At 47.0% G+C, this 14,489-nt stretch overlaps 1 protein-coding gene across 1 annotated transcript; it reads left to right on the top strand.

Annotated features, from left to right (window-relative positions):
- Positions 1-444: 444 nt before the first annotated feature.
- LOC148042360 (dehydrogenase/reductase SDR family member 13-like) lies at positions 445-13,383 on the top strand. The gene is made up of 5 exons (XM_087702816.1): positions 445-603; positions 5,942-6,060; positions 7,507-7,630; positions 8,222-8,533; positions 12,956-13,383. Exons 1-5 carry the CDS (start codon positions 468-470, stop codon positions 13,213-13,215), a joined length of 951 nt encoding a protein of 316 aa, XP_087558942.1. The 5' UTR covers positions 445-467; the 3' UTR covers positions 13,216-13,383.
- The last annotated feature ends 1,106 nt before the right edge of the window (positions 13,384-14,489 follow it).

Here is a 14,489-nt window from a genome sequence, read left to right as displayed (position 1 = left end):
CCTTCCTTCCTAACCCTAACCCTAGCCCATTCTGATCATCTTTCTTTCCTTCTTTCCTGCCTTTCCATTCCTATCACATTTCTTTCCTTCTTTCCTTTCCTTCTTTCCATCTTTCCCTTCTTCCTACCTTCCCATTCCTATTACCTTTCCTCCCTCCCTCTCCTCTTTCCTTCTCATTCCTATCACCCTCCTTTTTTCCTTCTTCTTTCCTTCTTCTTTCTTTCCTTCCTTCCCTCCTTTCCTAGCCAAGGAGGGCGAGGGGGTTGCAGATTGCTGGCGGCCAGGGGACCCTCCCCTTCGGACGCAGGATGGAAGACCACCAGGAGAGCCCAGGAGGAGGGGCCGACGGGAGGGCGAGAGGGTGGCAGCGCTGCGTGTGATCGAGGCTGTCCCACTCGGGGGCGGGGCAGGGGCCGTCCCAGGGAAAAGGACGCAAGCGCTGGCGAGGCCGCACCGGGGATCGGGCCATGGAGGCGGCGGGGGCGCTGGGGGCGGCCGCGGCGCTGCTGCTGGGTCTCTACGCGCTGCTTTACTACAAGTTCGTGGCGGCCACCCGGTGTCGGAACACGGTCAGCCTGCGGGGCAAAACGGTGCTCATCACAGGTTAGCTGGACAGGAAGAGGGGTTGGGGGCATTGCCTCTCATTTTCTTTCTTTCTTTCTTTCTTTCTTTCTTTCTTTCTTTCTTTCTTTCTTCTTCCTTCCTTCCTTCCTTCCTTTCTTCCTTTCTCTCCCTCTCTTTCTCTCCCTCCCTCTCTTTCTCTCTCTCTCTCTGTCTCATCCTCCCTTCCATAAGCCCCCCTCCCACCTCAGGGGCTCCGCGCAGATCAAACTCCCGGAGCAAAAGCGCAGCGCGAAGGTCCCAGGGAGACGCGGGTGGAAAGGCGACCCCCAACCCAGGTTTCCCCGCGGAGTTTCTGCCCCATCCCGGTCCAGCTTGAGCCGAAGGCGCTTCAGGCGCAACCGAGAAAGTCCGGCCGGAAAAAGCCCCTCGGGGACAAAGCGGGTCAGGACTGAGCCAGGAGGCTCCGCAGAGGCCAGCCGTCCCCGGGGCTTCCTCGGACCTCGGCCAGCCAGGAAGGAAGGAAGGAGGGAGGGAGGGAGGGAGGGAGGAAGGAAGGAAGGAAGGAAGGAAGGAAGGAAGGAAGGAAGGAAGGAAGGAAGGGGTGCGGAAGCGCAGGGGGGAAAGGAGGGCTGGGCTGCCGGAGACCCCCGCTTGGACCAGCCAGGGAGAGCCCCGGAAGGACGACCAGAACAAGAGAGTCGGAAGGGACCTTGGAGGTCCTCTAGTCCAACCCTTCTGCTCCAGCAGGAGACCCTCAGCAAAGCATTCCAGAAACGAAGCACTGGCTTAAAGAGAGGCGTCCTGGGGAGACCCTGGTCTGCATGACCTCCACGAAGGGCCCCTGGCAAGGGATGGGGTGAACCTCACCAGGACTGGGAAGAAGATATTCGGGGAATGACCGGCTCCTCTTATCCCAAGGGCTTTACCCTAACATTGAGCGGGGAGGGGAGCCAATCCTTAGGATCCTCTAGAACCTCATTCCAAGCACCAGTAGATCCCCAATCACAGAAGGAGGAAGGGGGCGAAAGAGGAAGAAGGGAAACTCAGACTCCAGGGCAACCAAACAAGCAGAAGAAACCGATGGACTCTTTGCTGATTAATTAACTGACAAATGGAGGAAACACAGCACGGAATTAATGTTTAACTTCTGTCCTTGACCCGGCCTTGGCAGATACCAGAAACAGACCCCTTTATTTCCCTCTTGTGCATTCACACTCACCAAAAACTCCAGTCAAGAGTCCTTCAAGGAGTTCACAGCAGTAACAGACCTTAATGGTTCCTTGAAATGATTGCAAGGCTGCCGAAAGGCTGCAAATTACCTTCTGGCAAGCAGTCTTTGCGGCCGGAAATACAATGGGCAAAATCTTCAGAAATACGAACTGTTGTCTCCTACGACCGCCACTCTCCTTTCCTTCTATTTATTCCCTAGCCGGGGAGCAGCCATGCAGCGGCCATATATGGTAAAGAGCCGAGGTGGCGCAGTGGTTAAATGCAGCACTGCAGGCTACTTCAGCTGACTGCTAGTTCTCCAGTTCGGCGGTTCAAATCTCACCGGCTCAGGGTTGACTCAGCCTTCCATCCTTCCGAGGTGGGTAAAATGAGGACCCGGATTGTTGTTGTGGGCAATATGCTGACTCTGTAAACCGCTTAGAGAGGGCTGAAAGCCCTATGAAGCGGTATATAAGTCTAACTGCTATTGCAACTGCTATTGCTGTAATATAGTAATATTTATTCCCCCTTTTCCAGATTTAATTTACAATTGTGGGTTAGTTAAATTCTCTTACCAGGACTTTTATCTCTCCCGGTCTCCGCCTGTTCCAAACTTATTTTGACAAAAAGGCCCGTGTCTTGTCAGCCATGAAGGCTGCCACCCCAACTCCTATTCATAGGCAAATCTCTAACCCACGAGAGATCTGTTGCTTCTCTCAGGGTCAGATGAGACGCTGCCCTTCTTCGGCCCCACCTCCAGTGGGGGGTTCCGATTCAAAAGAATCTTCGGAGATGGTTCGTCAGGCAGGGTTCATGCGAGACTCTTAGGAGCCCACATCTCCCACACCTGTCCAGCTGGAGAACTACCTGTCGAATCTCAACAAGGCAGTTCTTAAGTGCATCATGCTTGATTTTATTATCTTCCCCCCCATGGTTGTTAAGTAAATCATTGCAGTCGTTAAGCGAATCGGGTTTCTCCCTTGGATTTTGCTTGTCAGAAGCAAGTAAACACAAACTGGTTCCCAGGTGTTGAATTTGGAGCAGGTGACTATGGAGATGCTATGACGGTCGTAAGTGCAAGGAACCAGTCGTAAGTCACTTTTTTCCAATGCCCTTGCAACTCACCTCTCTCCAGGCCTTCCGGAAAGCCGTCAAAACCCGGCTGTGCCGGCAGGCCTGGGGTTGATGAGTTCCCCTCCCCTCTCGACTTGTATGGCTGTGTTTGAGTTTGAGTTTGAAGTTTATTTATATGCCGCCCTTTTCCCTGGGGGGACTCAGGGCGGCTCACAACCCAAGGGGGAGGGGGAGACAAACTTTTAACATATAAGACAATACATAATTAAAAACGCAACATTCATACCATTCGGGCGGGTTACAGTCTTAGCCCCAGGCCTGACGGGATAGCCAGATTCTGAGGGCTGTGCGGAAGGTCTGGAGGGTGGTGAGGGTTCGAATCTCCACGGGGAGATCGTTCCATAGGGTCGGAGCTACCACCGAGAAGGCTCTCCTCCGCGTAGTTGCCAGTCGGCATTGACCGGCAGATGGAACTCGGAGGAGGCCTAATCGATGAGATCTAATAGGTCGCGTGGAGGTAATTGGCAGGAGGCGGTCTCTCAAGTACCCGGATCCACTACCATGTAGGGCTTTATGGGTGACAAGTAGCACCTTGTGTGTGATTTTCGTGTATTTTAATCATGTGTACTGTGTTTATGTCCCCTTTCCCCCCCTGAGTTGCTCGCCGCCCTGAATCCCTCCTGGAGAAGGGCCATACAAATAAACTAAATACAAATACAACTTGAACCGGTCTGTGAATGAGCAATTGTAAGCAAAGAACATCCTGTGCATGCAGAACAAATTCTGCAGTGAGTTTATTGATGGAATGCATCAAAGTCCGAGGTGATTGACCAGGGAAATAACCATTGCAAGAGATACCGAAATGGATGCGGTCCAGATGACACAATTCTTGGACGGATTGTTTTCTTAAGATACGGAAATGGAAAGAAGGGGACCGAAGGTCAAAGCTGGCTAGAAATGCAGGTTTGTTGAAAGAGGTGGAAAAAGCTGGGATTGGCAGATGCTTCTCTCCCCTCCCCACCACCACTCCTTTGCTATAGGGAGGACAAAGTGGGAAATGGGGGGGGGGGTGATGAGGAAAATCAGAGCACGTTGGATCAGCGGAGAACAAACGCTCATTACTCATTTCCAAAGTTCTAATCCCCAGAGCTCCCTGTAACAGCATTGACAAAGGGGCAGTAAGGGTTCTTAACCTCATTTTGTGAAGTTTCTTCTCTGGTAAAAGTCTACTACAAACTAAAGCTGGGATGGCGAACGTTTGTCAGGGTACGCGAGGCGTTATGCTGTCTGTTGGATTTTATTTTGGAGAGCCAGCTGCTGAAAATTAAATATGCTATTTTTTTTAGGCCTGTCAAAAAAAAACTCGGTCCAGCCCCCATTTAGAACGGAGTGCATGGTGTGTGTTGTACTTTAAATCTATCTTTTTTTTCTCTCTGTTTTATTTTTTTATTTTTTTATTTCTGTACTGTAAGCCCCCCGGAGTCCTACGGGGTTGGGTGGCATATAAATGTTATTAAACTTGCAAACTTGTCAGCTGGACAGTATGTATGCGCCCGCTGGCCAGCTGAGTTCAGCCTTTTTTAAAGCCATTTTTCGCCCTCCCCAGGCTCCGGAGGCTTTATAAGAGCTTGGGGAGGGCGAAAAGAACCTCCCCCGCCCCTCAGAGGCCCTCCAGAGGCTTCAGGAGGACTTCCTTGAAGCCTCCGGAGTGCAGAAAACCGTCCCTATGGGCAAACCGGAAGTTTGGGAATGGACTTCCGGTTTGCTTGTAGGGTCGGTTTAAGCCCTCCGGAGGCTTCAGGGACCAAACTGTTGTAGAAAAGACAGGACACGCAAGCCAGCTCTTCAGGGAAGGAAATGTTTATTCCGCAGGTTCAGAATGAATGGCCTGAACAATGAGTGAAAGTCAGGGAATTCCTTATATAGTTTATCGCTTTCAGCTAAAGCCATCTGTTAGTTTTGGAAACACCCCTCAAGATTTGCCCTTGAGTTACAGAAAGTATGTTTACAGGATGTCATAATACATAGATCAGCCAACGGACAGACATAGCATGTATTTTGAGGAACTAACAATATGTGTCTACCAAACAGATTAACAGCCAAGCCAGCAGATGGGCTAAAATACATGTTTTGCCTCAGCATATTTCATGCACAGATTTCCTTCTAACCCGTGTCTAACCGCACTATGTCCTAAAAGCAAACCTTGCAATTTCTATATGAACAGTTAAAGCTTAATATCATGAAACCCTAGTTTGGTTCAGGCTTGAGGCCTACCTTGGTTCAGCCTGCCACCTTAAAACCGGCTGTAATGCTAGCAGCAATCCACCCTTGCTACAGACCCCTCACATCCTGGTCATAAATTGTTTCAACTTCTACTCTCAAAATGACGTTATCGGGCATTGCACACCAGAACAACTAGGAACAGTTTTCTCCCCATACCATCCCTCTGCTAGAACAACTCATTCCCACAACAATGTCAAACTATTTACTACGACTCTATTACTATTATTCTTCTCATCCTTCCTATTACCTATTTCCTTTTCTACCTATGACTATAACTTTGCTGCTCGTATCTTTACGATATATTGTTTTATTTAGTTTCCTAGTACGATTTATGTTTATTGCTTATTTAGTATCCTATGACTATCACCAAGTGCTGTATCTTAGGATTCATGATGAATCTATTTATGATGATTATGATCATGATTTATCACTTATATAGCTTTCATGTACACTGAGAGCTTATGCACCGAAGACAAATTCCTTGTGTGTCCAATCACACTTGGCCAATAAAGAATTCTATTCTATTCTATTCTTCATTCCAATATGTTCTGTTCTGTTCTATTCTATTCTGGCTTGTGCGGGAATTAATCAGAGTTGGTTTCCTTTTCATCTGTGCCAAAATGATGCACTCAACAAAGTTTTGCATTAAGAGATTGGATCCTCTCGACAGTGCTTGCTTGCTTGGGTTCGTCAGTCGGAATCTTGAACAGCAACACCACAAAAACTACAGGGACACAAATGCAGGTCCAACCCCTGGATCCCCATCAAAGGCTGTGTGAGCTCAGTGAATCCTCTCTCTGACCTTTCGTAGGGGGAAATACAGGGATCGGGAAGGTCACAGCGGTGGATCTGGCCCGGAGAGGCGCCCGCGTCATTCTGGCCTGCCGCGACAAAGCGAGAGGAGAATCGGCTGTGTATGACATCCGACGGGTAAGCAGCTGCCGTGCTTCTCTCCGTTCAAAATCCCAACAGTTCCGATGAGCCTCAGTCGCATTGCAGGCTCTCGGCCATTCCCTACTTGGCCTGTCCTGGTTCTATTCCGTGACCCGTCAAAAGCGCGGAGGACAAAATCGCGCTCGACGAAAGCATGCATGTGACGTCATCACAGCGCGACGAAAAAAATTAAAAATTGAAATAAAATTAAAGCAAGCCGATTCACATAAAGGTAAGGGTTAGGTTTAGGGTTAGGGTTAGGTTAAGGGTTAGGGTCAGGTTTAGAGCGTTAGCGTTAGGTTTAGCGTTAGGTTAAGGGTTAGCGTTAGGTTTAGCGTTACGTTAACGGTTAGGTTTAGGGTTAGGGTTAGGGTTAGGTTTGGGGGGGTTAGGGTAAGGTTTTGGCTGTATTTTTACATTTTTCAATCACAGCGCGATGTTTTCGTCGCGCTGTGATGACGTCAAATGTGCGCTTTCGTCGAGCACGATTTTGTCCTCCGCGATTTTGTGGTGGAACCGTTCTATTCAGGGGTCTTCTAAATTTTTCGGGGCAACCACATTCCTGGAAGTGGATCTTGTTGGATCTGGATCAGGCAACTGTCCAAATGAAATCAGAGACACTGACACAAAACTTATAGTTATATATAAATAAATATATTTAAACATTTATATTTACAACAGACAAAATAATCAGAAAAACAGGAATATCATGAGGTAAACTAAACAGTAAACAGAGCCCACTGAGGAAAAAGGCGGGAAAAAAGGGAAACTCCCCCTTTACACCCACAGCAACCAATCATAGTGCAGATTGCCTCAGGCAGGAGCCCGCACTCTCTACTGTGATTAATCAACTACAATTGTGTGTTCTGGCCCATTGTACACTCTGTGTTCCAGCTACTAAATGTAAGAGTTCCGATGAGCCTGAGTCGCATTGCAGGCTCTCAGCGATTCCCCACTTGGCCTGTCCGAGTTCTATTCAGGGGACTCCATATTTTTCGGGGCAGCTGCATTCCTGGAAGTATTTTGTAGGATTTTCATTATCCATCTTAATCACCATTCTTCATCGGTTGTTAAGTAAATCCAGCTCCACCGATTGATTTTGCTCTTGGGATGATCACAAACCCTGGGGATGTCACCGCCATCATCACAAATGACGCTGGTTGCCAAGGGCCCGAACTTTGATCACATGATCCCTGGAGATGTTGCCATGACCACAAGTGTGAGGATCGATCATAAATCCCTTTTTTTTCATTGGCATCGTTCATTGAATGTTCGCTAAATGAATGGTTATAAGTCAAGGATTGCCTGCATTGTTTTATTACGCACCACCCAGGGAGATTGACGGGAGATGAGCAGACCTACACAGAAGGTGAGTAAGTCGGGATCCGCCTTTGAAGCCGTACTCGATCCTGAGGCTCAGGATTCCTTCCGCTCCTTTTCCAGGAAAGTGGGAACTCGGAGGTGATCCTGATGATCCTGGATCTGGGCAGCCTGGACTCCGTGCGAGCTTTTGCGCAGACCTTCTTAGAATCGGAGCCCCGTCTGGACATCCTCATCAACAACGCAGGTGGGGGCAGAGCAGACCCTCCCCAGGGTCTCTGGGCGAGAAAGGGGAGAATATTGCGGGGGTGGTGGTGTGTGTGGGATTTCTCTAACCCTGTGAGGTGGGTTGGTCTGAGAAAGAGGGAGGGAGGGAGAGAGGGAGGGAGAAAGACTGGCCCAAAAACATCTAGCCAGCTTTCCTGCCTAAGGTAAGATTCGAACTCATGGTCTCCCATTTTCTAGGCTTAACTACTAGACCTGTGATGGGGAGCCTATGGCACGCATGCCAGAGGTGGCATACAGAGCCTTCTCTGTGGGCACATGGTCCATTGCCAGCTACTATTCCGGCTGGTCTACGGGTTTTTGGGCTCTGGCGCGTGCGCGCATTTCCAGTTTCAGAACTCAATGCTGAAAAGATTCACCATCACTGCATTAGACCAACCTGAAAGCTTTATGGGTAGTCCTTGACTTATGACCATGATGGAGCCTGCCCATTATGGTTGCAGCAGGGCATGACAGTTCTAAAACAGGCCACTCCTGTGACCCCTGGGATTTCGAGACCTTGGTTGTGGTGATAAGCTGAGGACTACCTGTAACCCACTTACTTTTCTGGCAGGAGTCCTTAAGCCTGGTCCAACTGCTGATGGCTTTGACCAGGCCTTCCAGGTCAACCACTTGGCCCACTTCCTGCTGACCCACCTGCTCCTCGACCGGCTGAAGCGCTGCGCCCCGAGCAGGATCGTAATTCTGACCTCAAACGCCCACAAATTTGGGGAGATCGATTTTCGGACCATCCACAAACCGGTGGAGGGAATGCAGAAGGCCCTACATACATATGCCAGCAGCAAACTAGCCAACATTCTCCACACAAGAGAGTTGGCCAACCGGCTGGAAGGAACCAACGTCTCCTGCTATGCGGTTCATCCAGGTGAGTAAGAGTCCGGCTCCAAGGCCCCCCAAATGGAGCCCCCACAGGTCCGGCTGAAGCTCTGTCGGGCATTTCTCTCCCACTGGAGCCCCCCTCGACCCCATCTGCAGAGCCCCCTCGGGAGTTTCCTCCATCGATCTCAGCTGGAGAGGGAGGGGTCTCCCACCATCCAAAGTCCAGAATTCTAGAATCTTAGGGTGGTAAGGGTCCTTGGAGGTCTTCTAGTCCAAGACAGAGATGAGATTTCCCCCAGTCTCTTACTTATCTTCTGCCTTTTCTGCTCCTTCATTCCTCCTCCTTCACCTCCTCCTCTTCCTGTCCTTCTCCAGCTGGTCCCCCCTTACTCACCTCCTTCAAGTTGTTGGTCTCTCTTTTCTTCACTCTGGTCTTTCTGCTCTTGAAAAGGGTTCTTCCTCCCCAATTCTGGGCTGGGACGAGGATAAGGGAGGGAAAGAGACAATTCAAAAATAGCATTATTATTATTATTATTCGCAACAACAGAATTGTTCTATTTCTATTTCTGACTTTCCGTAGAGTTTCAAATCATCCATATATAATAAATGAGAATTTTTTTCAGCTTCTTTGGCTGTTTGGTAGCCTAATTTCATTTTTTTAAAGATTACTGATAGTGGGATCATTGCGATGATGAAGAGAAGAGGTGAAAGTGAATCACCCTGGAAAATTCCTCGCTTGATATTAACCATCCCGTAGATCTCATTCCCTACTGCCAACTCAGTTCTCCATTGTTTCATCGCCTTTTCAGTAAAGGATGTAATATTTTTGCTAATGCCAGTTGTTTCTAAGCATTTTATGATCCAACTATGTGGCAGTGAGTCAAATGCCTTTTTGTAATCAATCCAGACCATATTCAAGTTCGTTTTTCTGTTCTTACAATTTTCTAATATCATCTTATCGATTAGGAGCTGATCTTTTGTGCCCCTGCTCCTTCTTTTGTTGCCTTTTTGCTCTACTGGCAAGATGTTGTTTGTTTCCAAATAATCCATCATGTTATCTGCAATAATGCCTGTGAGTAATTTGAAGGTTGTTGGCAAGCATGTTATTGGTCTGTAGTTTTCAGGTGTTGTTCCTTTAGTTGCATCTTTCTGAATCAAGTATGTTTTTCCAGTTGTCAACCATTCATCAATTTGGCCCTTTTGTAAAATTTCATTCAGTTGCCTGGCCAATATTGCATGTAAACTGGTCAGATATTTGAGCCAGAAACCATGTAATTGGTCTTTTCCAGGTGATGTCCAATTCTTTACCTTTTTAACTCGATTTTTGACCATCTTAGTTGTTATTTCTAATACTTGCATTTGTTTGTTGCCAATGCTTTTCTCAAAGTCATGTATCCACTTTGCTTCCTTGTTGTAATCCTTTGCATTTTCCCACAATTCTTTCCAGAATTCAACTGTGGCCTGTTTTTCTGGTTTTTCACTTTTGGTGTCACCATTTACATTAAGACTTTGATAAAAACGCCGTTGGTCTGATCGAAATTGCTGATTTTGTTTATATTGGATGATTCGTGCCTCATATCTTTCAATTTTTCTAGCTATTGCTGTTATCTGCTGTTTTACAATCTCTACAGCTTCATTGATGTTTCTTGTATCCAATCTATATCTTCTGATTAGCCGATCTATGATTTTGTTGTTTTTAAGCCGTTGCTCATGCATGTTCTTTAAGTTACTAGCATCTGCCCTTAATTTTTTGACTTTTTGTTCTAGACGGATTTTCCACTTTGGCTTTGATGCTTTTTCTGTTGTGTGACTAGGTACTTTAATTTTAATGCCTAGTTCATTAGTGACTATTACAGCTGCACTGTACATTAACTGATTCGTTTCCAAGATGGATCCCGGTTCAATTGTTGAAAACACTGCATTAACCATTTTCATGATAGGGGCCCAAATTTTCTTAGGCACAGTTTTTAGTGATGGTAAACGTTGCCTTTCCTCATTAGACAGAAAATGCCCATTTATCTTGTCCTTCAATTCTTTTTGTTTTTGAGTTAGTTCATCAGTTGGTTGGTTGTTTTTGAGTTAGTTCATCATCATCATCATCATCATCATCATCATCATCATCATCATCATTATTATTATTATTATTGTGTGGTTAATCTTTGGTGAGATTCACAGCCTTTGGGGCTGGTTGGTAGCTCAACAGCTCGAGTCCTAACCAAGGACCTAGGAACCGTTAAGGTAACGTCGGAGGATAGAAGCTGTTCCAAGTAGGGCAGTTTTTTGTAGAATCAGAATGTTCAAGTCTAATAAATTTAAAATTTCCAAATAGCGAGGGAGCCCTTTGGGTATTGCTCCAAGGGCACCAATTACAATTGGGACAACACACGATTTCTCTTTCCGTGGTCTCTCAATTTCAGTTTGCAAGTCCCGGTACTTTGTGTTTTTTTTCTTGCTGTTTATCTTCAATTCGCGCATTTCCAGGTATTGCAATGTCAATGAACCATACATTTTTTTCTTTTCAACTATTGTTATGTCAGGTGTGTTGTGGGCCAAGTGCCAGTCAGTCTGGATTCTGTTGTTGTTGTTGTTGTTGTTGTTATCACAATTGTATCACAGTGGACAGTTTTTTCGCTGGATTTGGCATTGATTAGTAGTCGGGCCCCACCCAGGGGCCTAGGACGTCGTAACGTATTTTCGTAATATGCGTGCAGATCCAAGCAGTGCGGCTTTTTGCATTTGACTGATGGTGATTTTGTCAATTTTTAACTGTTTTAAATGTAATTCCAGTGCTTTTGGAATAGCACCAGTGTGCCAATTACCACTGGAATTACCACTGCTGGTTTGTGCCATAGTCGTTGAATTTCGATTTTTAAATCCTGGTATTTCGCGATTTTTTCATGTTCCTTCTCGGCGACCCTGCTATCACCTGGTATTGCAATGTCTATGATTGTGACCTTGTTTTTCTCAACCAGTGTGATGTCTGGTGTATTATGCGCCAGTATTTTGTCCGTTTATATACGGAAATCCCACAAGATCTTGACCATCTGATTTTCGGTGACTTTTTCAGGCTGATGTTCCCACCAGTTTTTTGCTGTTTTGATATTATAATTTTTGCACAAATTCCAGTGGATCATTTGTGCTACTGAATTGTGCCGCAATTTATAATCAGTCTGGGTGATTTTTTTTACAGCAGCTGAGTATGTGATCAACAGTTTCATCAGCTTCTTTGCAAAGTCTGCATTTGGCATCATCATTCAATTTTGGCCTTAATGGCATTTGTGCGGATAGCTTGTTCTTGCGCAGCCAGGATTAGTGACTCTGTTTCTTTCTTTAATGTACCTGCTGTTAACCATAACCAAGTTTGTTCACTGTCCACTTTATCTTTTATTTTTTCCAGAAATTAGCCATGCAGTGCTTTGTTCTGCCAACTCTCCATTCTTGATTTTATCACATCTTTTCTGTATTCTTGTTTCGTCTGTTGGGCCTTCAGTAGATTTTTGTTCTTTACTTCGATTAATAGATGTTCTTGACTTTCTTTTAAATAATCAGCCAGTGCATGTTTTTCTTCTTCAACTGTTTGCTTCACTTGTAATAATCCTCTGCCACCTGATTTTCGGGGCAGATATAGTCTATCACTATCACCACGTGGATGTAAACTGTAGTGCATTGTCATTAGTTTCCTGGTTTTTCGGTCCAAAATGTCCAAATCAGCTTGTGTCCAGTTAACTATACCAGCTGTGTATCTTATAACTGGTATTGCCCAGGTATTTATGGCCTTGATTGTATTTCCACTATTCAGTTTAGATTTCAAAATTTTCCTAACTCTGTTGGTGTACTCTCGCCTGACAATAGTTTTTACTTCTCCATGCTTGATGTTATCCAACTGCAGAATGCCTAAGTATTTGTAGGTTTCATTTTCATTGCATTTAATTAATTGGCCATTGGGCATTTCAATTATTTTAATTTTTTTATTTATTAATATTATTTTGCTGGCAAAGAGGATGGTTGTATCTCAGAGCGATGTCGTGGGGTCCTTGGTGCTCTCTGAGCTTGGTGGTTTTCTTGCAGACGTTTCGTTACTCAACTAGGTAATATAATCAGGGCTACAAGGGGAGGGGGTTTGCAAAGTGGAGTAGGAGAAAATGGGGAGGGGGACTGTGGGGTCCTTGGGTCTCTCTGAGCTTGGTGGTTATCTTGCAGACATTTCATGACCCAACAAGGGAACATAATCAGGGCTAGAGAGGAGGGGGGTAAAGGAGGAGGAGGAAGAGGAGGAAGAACGTTGGGGGGGGAAATCCTTGGTGCTCTCTGATTATTGGGGATCTCCTCCTCCTCCTCCTCCTCCTCCTCCTCCTCCTCCTCCTCCTCCTCCTCCTCCTCCTCCTCCTCCTCCTCCATCTGGGTCACTCTGGAAGCTGCCGCCTTCCACCCCAGGCCATTCACTCAACCATCTCTCTCTTGCTTTCAGGATTTGTTAGAACCGAAATTAATCGCTCCTTTCCATCGTGGGTATTTTGGTTCCTTTGGTTCATCAAGCCGTTCATCCGAAATAGCGAAGCTGGTGCCCAGACCTCCATCTACTGCGCCACCGAGGAGGGCATCGAGGGGCTGAGCGGGTGGTATTTCGTGGACTGCCAGCCGAAGGTGCCCTCGGCACCGGCTTGCGATGACCAGCTGGCCAAGAAGCTCTGGGAATTCAGCGAGAGGCTCCTGGGACTGACCACTTAAACGGAGTTCGGGGTAACACAAAGTGGGCATCCAATTGTGTGCTGCGGCTGAGAGAAGCGTTGAATTTCTGAGAGTTTTAAAAGCTGGAAAAGAATGGTGAGGTTTGTTGTGGTGAGTTGCCCAACGCTGGGCATAAGAATCTGTTAAATAAAGGAAAAAACCCATCAAGTCGTCGGTCTCTCTTTTCTCCACCAGTGCTAGAAAGGGGGGGGGTTGCCAGCAGGAGGAGGACGGCTGTGGGGTCCTTGGTGCTCTCCAAGTTTGGTGGTTTCCTTGCAGACGTTTCACGACCCAACTAGGGAACATCCTCAGTGCTAGAAGGAGGAGGGGTTTGCAGGGAGAAGGATTATGTGGTCTTTGTTGATCTTCTAAGCTTGGAAGTTTTTTTTATTTGTTTGTTTGTTTGTTTGTTTGTTTGTTTGTTTATTTATTTGTCTTGTATGCCGCCCACTCCCGGAAGACTCCGGGCGGCTCACAAAAGACAAGGGAAAGGGGGGGAACAAGACAAAGACAACATATTAAAAACAAAACCAACATTCACAATTTCTATGGAGGTAGATGCTTCTCAGCCCCCCCCCCCCCCTCGCAGCCTGCTGGAACAGCCAGGACTTGGTGGCTTTGCGGAAGGCCGAGAGGGTAGTAAGGATCCGGATCTCAACAGGGAGCTCGCTCCAGAGGGCCGGAGCTGCAACAGAGAAGGCTCTCCCCCGGGGAGTCGCCCGCCGACATTGGCTGGCGGATGGAATCCGGAGGAGACCCAACCTGTGAGATCTGATCGGTCTATGGGAGGTAATCGGCAGGAGGCGGTCTCTCAGGTACCCAGGTCCGATGCCATGTAGGGCTTTATAGGTAGCAACCAGCACCTTGAAGCGGGTCCGGAGACTAATAGGTAGCCAGTGCAGCTCGCGGAGGATAGGTGTAACGTGGGTGTACCTTGGTGCACCCACAATCGCTCGCGCGGCTGCGTTCTGGACTAATTGGAGTCTTCGAACACTCTTCAAGGGCAGCCCCATGTAGAGCGCATTTCTTGCAGACATTTCACGACCCAACTAGATAATATCCTCAGTGGTAGAAGTGGGGGGGGGCTTCCAAGAGGAAGAGGAGGAGGACTGTGGGAACCTTGGTTCTCTCTGAGCTGGGTGGTTTCCTTTCACAACCCAACTAGGTAATGTCATCAGTGTAAAATGTCTATGGAGATTATGTTATCCAGGTCATGGTTATCCCAATGTGTTCTGAGCAATAGGTTACATGTAGGACAATGCAGTGAGCCATGT

This window comes from Thamnophis sirtalis, unplaced genomic scaffold, assembly GCF_051295495.1.
Source record: "Thamnophis sirtalis isolate CommonGarterSnake01/CBP01778 unplaced genomic scaffold, rThaSir2_p1.2 scaffold_17, whole genome shotgun sequence".
In the NCBI taxonomy this organism is placed as follows: Eukaryota; Metazoa; Chordata; class Lepidosauria; order Squamata; family Natricidae; genus Thamnophis; species Thamnophis sirtalis.
Note: the sequence above shows the minus strand (reverse complement) of the source record. Positions and strands in the feature narration are given on the sequence as shown.